General features: G+C 42.7%; 1 protein-coding gene across 4 annotated transcripts in view; it reads left to right on the plus strand.

Moving 5' to 3' along the window:
• The first annotated feature begins 2,176 nt into the window (after positions 1 to 2,176).
• Positions 2,177 to 14,053, plus strand: part of LOC109867827 (DNA-binding protein SATB2) — a 38,271-nt gene continuing 26,394 nt past the window's right edge. For all 4 annotated transcript variants that reach the window (XM_031796522.1, XM_031796528.1, XM_031796539.1 and 1 more), the window contains exon 1: positions 2,177 to 2,421. In XM_031796522.1, coding sequence (XP_031652382.1) covers positions 2,211 to 2,421 — 211 coding nt within the window. In that variant the 5' untranslated portion in view covers positions 2,177 to 2,210. The remainder of the gene's footprint in view (positions 2,422 to 14,053) is intronic.

A 14,053-nucleotide genomic window follows, 5' to 3' on the forward strand; every position in this document is an offset into this window, starting at 1 on the left:
TTGCCTTAATTAATTGCCAGTCGACAGGTGGCCTACAATCAAAAGCCTTTCAGGAAAAAGAGGGATATTGGTGAAGGAGGAATCATGTGGTTGTTGTGAATCAAAAGGATAGTGATATCTGATAGTGGGGTGGGATTTTGGGAGTGGTACTAAAAATAAGAAATTAATTAACGAAAGATTAAGAATTCGATTATTTTAAATGTTGACTATTCTGTTAACTTGTAAACACTAGCAATCGTCGCTGGTTATCATTCTACTGTGCGCTACATGACTATTGTAGTAGGGTGAGGGTCCATAGAAAACCACAACAGTTGAAACAATATTGAATATGGGGCGAAAAACATCATGCCTGGATGCTGGGAGTGAAAGAGCCCTAGATGTCAGCTGATGTGGTCAGGAAAAACTCCTGACCTCTACTCACTGCAATCTTTGACAGTCTGTGTTACTGCCCGACCAACGTTGGTGACCTGTGGGCAGGTCACGGTGCCAGGTCTGATGTGAAAGAAGGCTCTGGGCAGTTGTTTATTTAAAAATATATATATTTCACATTTATTTAAGCAGGTGTGCCAGTTGAGAACAAGTTCTCATTTACAACTGTGACCTGGCCAAGATAAAGCAAAGCAGTGCGACAAAAACAACAACACAGAGTTACACATGGAATAAACACACATACAGTCAATAACACAGAAAAGTATGAGGGCATTGTGTGGACCATTATCACTCTGGGAACGGTTACCACGCTCCAGCTTAATCCATGAAATAGTTCAATTATAAATCATCTACAAGGCCTTGCGATAAATCGTCCAAAGTAGAGCCGTTGAACCATGCCCCAGGACTACCTGACATGATGACTCCTTGCTGTCCCCAGTCCACCTGGCCATGCTGCTGTTCCAGTTTCAACTGACCTGAGCCCTAGGACCATGCCCCAGGACTACCTGACATGATGACTCCTTGCTGTCCCCAGTCCACCTGGCCATGCTGCTGCTCCAGTTTCAACTTCCACCTGACTGTGCTGCTGCTCCAGTTTCAACTGTTCTGCCTTATTATTATTCGACCATGCTGGTCATTTATGAACATTTGAACATCTTGGCCATGTTCTGTTATAATCTCCACCCGGCACAGCCAGAAGAGGACTGGCCACCCCACATAGCCTGGTTTCTTCCTAGGTATTGGCCTTTCTAGGGAGTTTTTCCTAGCCACCGTGCTTCTACACCTGCATTGCTTGCTGTTTGGGGTTTTAGGCTGGGTTTCTGTACAGCACTTTGAGATATCAGCTGATGTACGAAGGGCTATATAAATACATTTGATTTGATTTGATTTGAAACTTCCATAGCAAGTCCACTGAATTCTGTGTAACTTTAAATGATTGAAGAACTGATCATGGACACAATAGCTTGTATTAGTGTTTGATCCAGAAAGCACCAACTGTACTCTTGTGGCGTTCAATCAATGTAAATAACTTAGATAGTTCAGCAGTCTCAAGCTTATCAATTGATATTGACACTTCGAATGGTGATTCTCTCTGCTAACTTTTTATGATGTCTTTGCATATCCATTTTTATTTCACCTTTAATCTAAAGAATATCCTTGCCGTTAGATTAGCTGCAGTCTATTACTTGAACAGGATTTAAGAGACAAAAGTATACTACAAAACTGAATAAACAGCCATTCTAACGATCCATTGATTGTTTCGTGTAATTTATATCAGCACATATAATATATAGAAAATGTATTCCATGCAGACCTAATTAGATATAATATATAATATTTCACCTTCTTAGCATATGATTTACTAACGTTCTCGTCAATTTCTCTTTACCTTCTCTCTCTCTCTCTCTCTCTCTCTCTCTCTCTCTCCTCTCCTCTCCTCTCCTCTCCTCTCCTCTCCTCTCCTCTCCTCTCCTCTCCTCTCCTCTCTCTCTCTCTCTCTCTCTCTCTCTCTCTCTCTCTCTCTCTCTCTCTCCTCTCTCTCCTCTCCCTCTCTCCTCTCCTCTCCTCTCCTCTCCTCTCCTCTCCTCTCCTCTCCTCTCCTCTCCTCTCCTCTCCTCTCCTCTCCTCTCCTCTCCTCTCCTCTCCTCTCCTCTCCTCTCCTCTCCTCTCTCTCTCTCTCTCTCTCTCTCTCTCTCTCTCTCTCTCTCTCTCTCTCTCTCTCTCTCTCTCTCTCTCTCTCTCTCCTCTCCTCTCCTCTCCTCTCCTCTCCTCCAGGTCTGATGATCCCAGTGTTCTGTGTGGTAGAGCAGGCAGGGCCTGACGGAGGGATGCAGCGTGAACGAGAGCGTGAGGAGGTGGAGAGGAAGGAGGGACACAGAGAGGAGCATGCTGAGTTTGTCCTGGTCAGGAAAGATATCCTCTTCAACCAGCTGGTGGAGACAGCCCTGCTGGCCCTGGGGTACTCCCACAGCTCAGCAGCTCAGGCCCATGGTGAGCACTGTATCCTACACACTGACCCACAGTCAGACTACTGTATCAACGAAGCACCAGCCACAAAGACTCTACCTGGTACTGAGTTAGAGCTATAACTGATCTAGGGCCAGTTAGCAATACAGCTGAAAATGCAAAGAGTTCTCCCACATACACACACCTGGTACAGAGTTAGCACCACTGCAATCTGCCAATGCACAACGTCAGTCCCATACTGTAGGCTTACTTTACACTTAAAGTTATCACCTTGGAACATGGTGTATTTTCAACTGATTTATGACCAGTAAACGCAACAGACCGGCTCTAAACGGATGAACTGGTACTGAGTTCCAGCTTTGGCACTGCTATATTCCAACTGATCTAGGACCAGTTCACACACCGATCTAGCACAAGGCCAGCTACACAAAGAGTTATAGAGCACACAGCAATAATTGACTGTGAGGGACACTAGTCAGACGATACACTGACTCTTATGGTGTTTTGTGCTCTCAGGGTAGGACTAAGTAAAGAATGTTTGAAAAACACAACTAAAGAACAGACAGTCTGAGAAACTCATTAAACACAGAACAAAGAGTTGAAAAATAATGAGTCTAGTTCCTCCAAGATGCAAAAAGACTATGTGTGTGACTAAATGTATCTAAGTACATGCACATGCTTTATTGTGTGCGTTGTGTATGTGTGGGAATGTTTATGTGTGAGAGGTCTAGGGGAGGAACATAATAATGGTGGAATTTATTGTTGCACACATGGTTGTCATCTCCAGGAGGACAGTGATGTTTACTTGTGTTCACTAAAGTATGCAGCACATTCTAACTGCAGGGAGTTGCTTCACGTTGATATATGGTAACAATAGACACAACCAGTCAACTGAGATACATTGACTTCAACTGAAATGGTGTGTGAATAATGGCGTGTGAATAATGGCGTGTGAATAATGGCGTGTGAATAATGGCGTGTGAATAATGGTGTGTGAATAATGGCGTGTGAATAATGTGGTGTGAATAATGGTGTGTGAATAATGTGGTGTGAATAATGGCGTGTGAATAATGGCGTGTGAATAATGTGGTGTGAATAATGGCGTGTGAATAATGGTGTGTGAATAATGTGGTGTGAATAATGGCGTGTGAATAATGTGGTGTGAATAATGTGGTGTGATTAATGGCGTGTGAATAATGGCGTGTTAATAATGGCGTGTGAATAATGGCGTGTGAATAATGGCGTGTGAATAATGGCGTGTGAATAATGTGGTGTGAATAATGGCGTGTGAATAATGTGGTGTGAATAATGTGGTGTGAATAATGTGGTGTGAATAATGGCGTGTGAATAATGGCGTGTGAATAATGGCATGTGAATAATGTGGTGTGAATAATGGCGTGTGAATAATGGCGTGTGAATAATGGCATGTGAATAATGGCATGTGAATAATGTGGTGTGAATAATGGCGTGTGAATAATGGCGTGTGAATAATGGCGTGTGAATAATGGCGTGTGAATAATGGCGTGTGAATAATGGCATGTGAATAATGGCGTGTGAATAATGGCGTGCATGAAGACACCCCATATTACTCTATCCTTTTGTTCATTTGATTCTTAGGGGCTATTCATGGCGGTAGGCAATAACTGAACTGCCGCCCCTGTGTGTCAGAAAAATACCATATTTTTGTTGTGTTGCTGGTATGTAGTATTTATTGCAGTATAATTGCTATCCAACAAAATAAGTCATTAAAATGATCACTGTCATGGCGCCAGCTTTTTTCACCAGACAAGTAATGTGTCATCTGGAGAGGCTCTGATTTCAAGTAGCATGTCATTTATAGTTTGAACCAACAAATCTCATGTCGTGTGACGCACGTGAGAGACCTCACTTCATACAGTACACCCACACATCATAACAGATAGACTGGCACTGCACAGGTAATCCCTGTTTACTGGCTCAAGGTCAACAACCCTTATCACTGTCTGAATGAACTCCTTTCTTCTCTGCTTTCCGTCACTTTCCTCTCTGCCAAACTACCTGAAACACACTGTACTGCACTGTACTCTGTACCCACCGTACCCGTATGCTCTACATGAACTCTTCTTCTCTTATTTTCTCTTCTCTCTGCTTTATTCTGTCATACCACCTGAACCACAGACTCTGTACTCTGTACTCTGTACCCCTACGTCCTTACTGTCCCCTACATGACTCATCTTGTGCTAAAAATACTACATTCATTATCAGAGGCGTCATGCCCAAGGGGGGCACAGGGGCAAGTGCCCCCTCAGATTTGTCCTTTTTTTAATGATAATGTTGTTGTTGTTTCTCATAATACTACTAGCCACCTAGCAATTGTATGAAGTTGGTATTTATCTAGCCCAGATAGGTTCCTAATCGCCTAACCTCATAACTAGCTACCAAAAAGCCATTTCAGGCTATCAATCAAATTAGAATAGCTAGCTACCAGATGAGCTAAATGCCCTTTTATGATCGCTTAGAGGCAAGCAACAATGAAGCATGTATGAGAGCACCAGCTGTTCCGGACGACTGTGTGATCACGCTCTCCGTAGCCGAGGTGAGCAAGACCTTTAAACAGGTCAACATTAACAAAGCCGCAGGGTCAGACGGATTACCAGTACGTGTACTCAAAGCATGCGCGGGCCAACTGGCAAGTGTCTTCACTGACGTTTTCAACCTCTCCCTGACTGAGTCTGTAGACCTACATGTTTCAAGCAGACCACCATAGTCCCTGTGCCCAAGGAAGCAAAGGTAACCTGCCTAAATGATTACCGCTTTTTAGCACTGACGTTGGTAGCCATGAAATGCTTTGAAAGGCTGGTCATGGCTCACATCAAAACCATAATCCCGGGAACCCTAGACCCACTCCAATTTGCATACCGCCCCAACAGATCCACAGATGACGCAATCTCAATTGCACTCTACACTGCCCTTTTCCACCTGGACAAAAGGAACACCTATGTAAGAATGCTGTTCATACAGCTCAGCGTTCAACACCATAGTGCCCACCAATCTCATCACTAAGCTAAGGATACGGGGACTAAACACCTCCCTCTGCAACTGGATCCTGGACTTCCTGACGGGCCACCCCCCAGGTGGTAAGGGTGGCAACAACACATGTCCCACGCTGATCCTCAAAACTTGGGCCCCTCAGGGGTGTGTGCTTAGTCCCCTCTTTAACTCCCTGTTCACCCACGACTGCGTGGCCAAGCACGACTCCAACACCATCATTAAGTTTGCTGACGACAAAACAGTGTTAGGCCTGATCACCGACAACGATGAGACAGCCTATAGTGAGGAACATCTCCCTCAATGTGAGCAAGACAAAGGAGCTGATCTTGGAGTACAGGAAAATGCAGGGCGGTAGAACAGGCCCCAATTAACATCGACAGGGCTGTAGTGGAGCATGTCAAGAGTTTCAAGTTCCTTGGTATCCACATTACCAACGAACTATCATGGTCCAAACACACCAAGACAGTTGTGAAGAAGGCACGACAACACCTTTTCCCCCCCAGGAGACTGAAAAGATTTGGCATGGGTCCCCAGATCCTCAAAGTTCTACAACTGACCGGTTGCATAATCGCCTGGTATGGCAACTGCTCGGCATCTGACCATAAGGTGCTACAGAGGGTAGTGCGTATGGCCCAGTACATCACTGGGGCCAGGCTTCCTGCCATCCAGGACCTATATACTAGGGGGTAACAGAGGGAGGTCCCAAAAATTGTCAAAGACTCCAGTCACCCAAGTCATAGACTGTTCTCTCTGCTACCGCATGGCAAACGGGACCAAAATGCTCCTTAACAGTTTCTAACCCCAAGCCGTAAGACTGCTGAACAATTAATTAAATGGCCAACCGGACTACTTACATTAACCCCCCCCCCCCTTGCTGTTTATTATCTATGCATAGTCACTTTACCCCTACCTACATGTACAGATTACTATTCTTTTTTAAACTAAATGTACTGAATAAGACTCACATTCCTTTCAATCTGTTACACATATTTTAGCAGAGAAGAGTATTTAGTTTATAAAAATAACCACCCATCAGGAGGATACAGACAGGTCAAGAGGTATGCTTAGATATACTGTACATATATATTTTTTACATAGAGGTAAGCATATGGATTATGGCTCTAGATTGCAGGAAAAAGCTGTTTCAGGGGTTCAAAATTCTCCAACTTCACCAACCCCCAGCCATACTCACTTATTTTGTGCACTCTCAGATTTTTGGTGCATAACACCCCTGTTTATTATGACTCTGACAATTCTAAAGACATTGTTCAGATTGTTCTTTTATACTTTTATTTTCTATTCAAACTATATTTTTACTGTATTTATTGTCTGAAGGCACTGAGGTGAACGTGAGTACCGTCTCCGCCCAAAGCCACAGTTGGTCAAAGGGAGGTATTTTCCATTTCATGATATTCTTTGAATTGTTTAGATAATAGATACTGTAGGCAAATAGACAGAATTAAACTATTTTATTAGTCTGTTGATATATTTTTGGTGTCGTAGTTTTAACAACAACAATCAATAATCAGACTATTACTGAGAATTACAGCTAAGATTTTACATATACACTGAGTGTACAAAAAGAACACCTTCCTAATATTGAGTTGCACCCTTTCAGCCCTCAGCACAGCCTCAATCTGTCAGGACATGGACTACAAGTTGTCGAAAAGCATTCCACAGGGATGCTGGCCCATGTTGACTCCAATGCTTCCCACAGTGGCTGGTGGACCATTTTTAATACACATGGGAAAGTGTTGAGCAGGAAAAACCCAGCAGTGTTGCACTTCTTAACACACTCACACCGGTGCACCTAGCACCTACTACCATACCCTGTTCAAAGGCACTTCAATCGTTTGTCTTGCCAATTCACTCTCTGAATGGCACACATACACAATCCATGTCTCTATTGTCTCAAGGCGCTATACTGATTGAAGTGGATTTAACAGGTGACATCATTAAGGGATCATAGCTTTCAGCTGGATTCACCTGGTCAGTCTATGTCATGGAAAGAGCAGGTGTTCCTAATGTTTTGTACACTCACTGTATATTGTCCCTATTAAATCTCTTATGAAAAGGGTCTTAACTGGCCTGGGCAGTAAAGCATTTGCCATAGTATGCAGAATGACATTACCAGCTAGTAGTTGTAGTTGTAGTCTAGCCGTGTATGCCAAGTATCAGGGGAGGTCTGTCTCATCATTCACAGTGGTCCCCTGTCCACATCAATACAGTCCTCCCAAAAACATCCAGGCTGTTCAAAGCCATGTAGACTAAACCAGACATCACAAATCAAATTTGATTGGTCGCATACACATTTTTCAGATGTTATCACAAGTGCAGCTAAATGCTTATGCGTCTAGCTCCAACAGTGCAGTAATACCTACAAATACAAAACAATACACACAAATCCACAAAATAAAAAGAAAGGAATTAAGAAATATCAGAATGAGCTATTTCAGAGTCTGGAATCTAAGAATGAAAAGTATATGATGGTGTGTGTACAGACAGTATGAACAGTATATGATGGTGTGTATAGACAGTATGGACAGTAGAGACAGTGTATGACGGTGTGTACAGACAGTATGAACAGTATATGATGGTGTGTATAGACAGTATATGATGGTTTGTATAGACAGTATGGACAGTATATGATGGTTTGCATAGACAGTATGGACAGTATAGACAGAATATGATGGTTTGTATAGACAGTATATGATGGTTTGTATAGACAGTATGGACAGTATATGATGGTGTGTATAGACAGTATGAACAGTATATGATGGTGTGTATAGACAGTATATGATGGTTTGCATAGACAGTATGGACAGTATAGACAGTATATGATGGTTTGTATAGACAGTATGGACAGTATATGATGGTTTGTATAGACAGTATGGACAGTATATGATGGTTTGTTTAGACAGTATATGATGGTGTGTATAGACAGTATTTAATGGTGTGTATAGACAGTATGGACAGTATATGATGGTTTGTATAGACAGTATAGACAGTATATGATGGTTTGTTTAGACAGTATATGATGGTGTGTATAGACAGTATTTAATGGTGTGTATAGACAGTATGGACAGTATATGATGGTGTGTATATACAGTATATGATGGTGTGTATAGACAGTATATAATGGTATGTATAGACAGTATGGACAGTATATGATGGTGTGTATATACAGTATATGATGGTGTGTATAGACAGTATGGACAGTATATGGTGGTGTGTATAGACAGTATATGATGGTTTGTATAGACAGTATGGACAGTATAGACAGTATATGATGGTTTGTATAGACAGTATGGACAGTATATGATGGTTTGTATAGACAGTATAGACAGTATAGACAGTATCTGATGGTGTGTATAGACAGTATGGACAGTATATGATGGTTTGTATAGACAGTATGGACAGTATATGATGGTTTGTATAGACAGTATATGGTGGTGTGTATAGACAGTGTGGACAGTATATGATGGTTTGTATAGACAGTATATGATGGTGTGTATAGACAGTATGGACAATATATGATGGTTTGTATAGACAGTGTGGACAGTATGTGATGGTTTGTATAGACAGTGTGGACAGTATGTGATGGTGTGTATAGACAGTATATGATGGTGTGTATGGACAGTATATGATGGTGTGTATAGACAGTATATGATGGTGTGTATAGACAGTATAGACAGTATGTGATGGTGTGTATAGACAGTATATGATGGTGTGTATAGACAGTATATGATGGTTTGTATAGACAGTATGGACAGTATATTATGGTGTGTATAGACAGTATGGACAATATATGATGGTTTGTATAGACAGTGTGGACAGTATGTGATGGTTTGTATAGACAGTATATGATAGTGTGTATAGACAGTATAGACAGTATATGATGGTGTGTATAGACAGTATATGATGGTGTGTATAGACAGTATATGATGGTTTGTATAGACAGTATGGACAGTATATGATGGTGTGTATAGACAGTATGGACAATATATGATGGTTTGTATAGACAGTGTGGACAGTATGTGATGGTTTGTATAGACAGTATATGATGGTTTGTATAGACAGTATATGATGGTGTGTATAGACAGTATGGACAATATATGATGGTTTGTATAGACAGTGTGGACAGTATGTGATGGTTTGTATAGACAGTGTGGACAGTATGTGATGGTGTGTATAGACAGTATATGATGGTGTGTATAGACAGTATGGACAGTATATGATGGTGTGTATAGACAGTATGGACAGTATATGATGGTGTGTATAGACAGTATAGACAGTATATGATGGTGTGTATAGACAGTATATGATGGTGTGTATAGACAGTATATGATGGTTTGTATAGACAGTATGGACAGTATATGATGGTGTGTATATACAGTATATGATGGTGTGTATAGACAGTATATAATGGTGTGTATAGACAGTATGGACAGTATATGATGGTGTGTATATACAGTATATGATGGTGTGTATATACAGTATATGATGGTGTGTATAGACAGTATGGACAGTATGTGATGGTTTGTATAGACAGTGTGGACAGTATGTGATGGTGTGTATAGACAGTATGGACAGTATATGATGGTGTGTATAGACAGTATGGACAGTATATGATGGTGTGTATAGACAGTATGGGCAGTATATGATGGTGTGTATAGACCGTATGGACAGTATATGATGGTGTGTATAGACAGTATGGACAGTATATGATGGTGTGTTTATAGACAGTATGGACAGTATATGAATAGAAAAGGTGTGTACAGCAGTAGTTATATTGGATGAACCTTGACTAGAATACAGTATATACATATAAAGTGGGTAAACAGTATGTAAACATTATTAAAGTGACCAGTGTCACCAGCAGCACCTTACAAACGGCTACAGCAGCAACAACAACATCATCATCAGTAACACTCCTTGGACACACAGGTCAACACATAGTCAGGCTGAATAAGTAGAGGAGGTCAACATCATCATCAGTAACACTCCTCGGACACACAGTTCAACACATAGTCAGGCTGAATAAGTAGAGGAGGACAACACCATCATCATCCTCATCAGTAACACTCCTCGGACACATAGTTCAACACATAGTCAGGCTGAATAAGTAGAGGAGGTCAACATCATCATCATCATCAGTAACACTCCTCAGACACACAGTTCAACAAATAGTCAGGCTGAATAAGTAGAGGGACAACAAATAATATATCTGCTCTTCATGCCCACACACACACACACACACACACACACACACACACACACACACACACACACACACACACACACACACACACACACACACACACACACACACACACACACACACACACACACACACACACACACACACACACACACACACACACACACACACACACACACACACATACAAGCACACACTTACATACACATCGACACAGTTTAATGAATACATAACCAAAAGATAGTTGCGTGCACGCATAGATGACACACACACACCCACACAGTTGCATGCTCTGACATAAAAACACACGCAAATACCAGCTCACACACACACACACACACACAACCCCCTCCCCCTTCCCTACTCTTCCTCAAAAATACTTTTGTTTTTTAAAATAAGCATTTATGTTAAATGAATAATTTCTGGCTTAAATTATACATTTTTTCCTCTGCGGTCACCAACCAAAATTACACAGAGTCTTGGCTATTTTCTCCCTGTTTGAATTGTGTCCTGCATACTTGTGTCCCAGCGGTGTATTTAAATTCTCTCCCAGCACCACGGCCTTTCTTTAATTAGATCCAGTTAGTAATTAACTGGTGCATATTGTTTATTTCAGTTATAAGGGTCTGAAGGCTTTTATAGAATGGAAGGGACAGACCTGTACTTTAAGGCTTCAGACAGTTAACAGTGGCCGGTTGGCCAGCCACGCTGTAGGCCTCAGAGAGGAGAGTACATTGTTGCTGTGCTGCCACGTTACAGGGTCAGAGAGCTATACAGAACAAATGTTTTGAGTTTGGTTTTGTTTAGTGGATGTACAGATGACTCTAGACCTATTGTGAAATATGAGTCCTGTCACTCACAGTTTTGGTATACATTGCACCTAACCACAGATCTAGGATCAGATTACTTTGAATCATTACCTGGCTCCTAACCTCAACCATCCGACGCATACATACATATCTGACCTTGTATCAGTGCTTAAGGGTAACTTCTTCCTTCTCTTTCACACATCCCTGTTCCAGTCATATATAAAACGTGTTGTGGTGACTTACAGAACATATCAGTATTGGCAGAATGTCTTCCTTCACCCTCACTGATTGTCCACTTTGTGTTTGGACCCCAGGAAGAGTAGCTGCTGCCTTGGCCACAGCTAATGGGGATCCCTAATAGATACAAATTCTTACCAGATAGACAGATGAATATGAGCGCTAGGTTTGGTTATGATGATATGAAGTAGAACGGCTGTGTGAGTCATGCATGTGGGGTTTCCCCTGGGGGGAGGGGGGGGGGGTACGAGAACTGGAACCAGCTTGGAATGAGGAGCCCTTCGTGTGTAGCTAGCCTGCTGCATCGCTTAAGCCTTGTTCCATAGGTCAGTGTGTGTGTCTCTCTCTCTGTCTGTCTGTTTGACTGTCGTCGTCTCTCTGTCTGTCTGCGTGTGTGTGTGTGATTCTGTCGCTGTGTGTGTCTGTGTGTGTGTGTGATTCTGTCGCTGTGTGTGTGTCTGTGATTCTGTCGCTGTGTGTGTGTCTGTGTGTGTGTGATTCTGTCGCTGTGTGTGTCTGTGTGTGCGTGTGTAGGCACATACGTGTTTCTGTGTGTCTGTGAGTAAGAGCCAATTTATGCTTGATACCAAAATGTGGTCAGAGGCGCATATGGATGGTGTGACGCAATTGCGAAGCGTCCGAAGGCACGCAGAGGCCAAATTGATCTCAGTACCACATCGCTGGGCGCCTTTCAAATGTTATAACAATGGGGAAGGCTCTGTATACCTCGCATTGACATGATTGGTTGACGGTTGGTGACAGCGGGAGGTCTTGTATAAATGCAAACTCACCTCTTTGACAACTTCCTTCACAACAACTCAACGCTGCTTGGCAAAGTGCAAAAGGTATGAATGTCCAGACTTCTGCCGAGGCCATATCACCGTAAATGCTGCACGGCCAATGAAGACTGCGGATTGACCATGCAGCGCCTTTAAGAGAGAGAGAGAGAGAGAAAAGGAGAAGGCAAGAGGACAAGCCTATGTGTGTTTGTGTGGATGGGCACATATTGGCACAAGCCAAGCCACCAGTTGGCCACATGAAGGGACGTCTTTGGGAGGCGGAATTTTTATGTGGAAACGGGAACAATGATTTCTATTAAAAAAAATATGGACATGAAGCATGGGCCATATAACAAGGGGCCAAAACGGATTCATTAATAATGAATTCACCACTGCTATGCGTGTGTATACATACTTGTGCACTTTAAAATGCATGCCAAACAAAAAAACATTGATTTCAACGTTTAACAAACCATGCAACTCTATACACAAGGACTACTTTTAAGAATTTACACCAAACATTTGACAAAAACAGTGCAGATGCAAAGTTTGGTAACAGAATTTCGGTAAAATATCCCTGTTATTTGTGACCACATTTTCCAATAACTCTGTTAAATATCCACTCCGAATTAAGATTCAAAGATGTCTGCAGAGAGAATGGGGAGCCAGCTATGACATGACACCTTGACTTAAAAAATATATATATTTTGGTTGTTGAACTACAGTAAGTGAAGTGGATTTACACCCGGTAACAAAATTGGGTTAAGGTTAGGGTCATGGGTCCCTGATCTGTCCTATACATAAATGAATAATATTAATGTTATTTTCTTCATGGGGATATATCCTAAATAGGTACACAAAGGTAGAAATATGCAAAACTCCACTGTCCTCAGGCCCCCTAGCTAGCTGGCCTATACCCTCCACTGTTCTCCGGCCCCTAGCTAGCTGGCCTATACCCTCCACTGTCCTCTGAACCCCTAGCTAGCCGGCCTATACCCTCCACTGTCCTCAGGCCCCCTAGCTAGCCAGCCTATACCCTCCACTGTCCTCTGACCCCCTAGCTAGCCGGCCTATACCCTCCACTGTTCAGGCCCCCTAGCTAGCCGGCCTATACCCTCCACTGTCCTCTGACTCCCTAGCTAGCCGGCCTATACCCTCCACTGTCCTCTGACCCCCTAGCTAGCCGGCCTATACCCTCCACTGTCCTCAGGCCCCCTAGCTAGCCGGCCTATACCCTCCACTGTCCTCTGACCCCCTAGCTATCCGGCCTATACCCTCCACTGTCCTCTGACCCCCTAGCTAGCCGGCCTATACCCTCCACTGTCCTCCGACCCCCTAGCTAGCCGGCCTATACCCTCCACTGTCCTCCGACCCCCTAGCCAGCCGGCCTATACCCTCCACTACACAATGTGACACACAATGAGGAAAGCAGATCAGCTCTCCCAAATCAAAGCTAACCGAGCTATATAAACAGAAAGCACTCAGAGAGAGAAGAGGGAAAATGATCTGAGAGGAGGGGGATGAAGGAGGGCAGTTCTACACAAATTGTCTTCATCTGTCTCCATAGCTTTCCCTCACTA

This window comes from Oncorhynchus kisutch, linkage group LG2 (genome assembly GCF_002021735.2).
Source record: "Oncorhynchus kisutch isolate 150728-3 linkage group LG2, Okis_V2, whole genome shotgun sequence".
Lineage (NCBI taxonomy): Eukaryota > Metazoa > Chordata > Actinopteri > Salmoniformes > Salmonidae > Oncorhynchus > Oncorhynchus kisutch.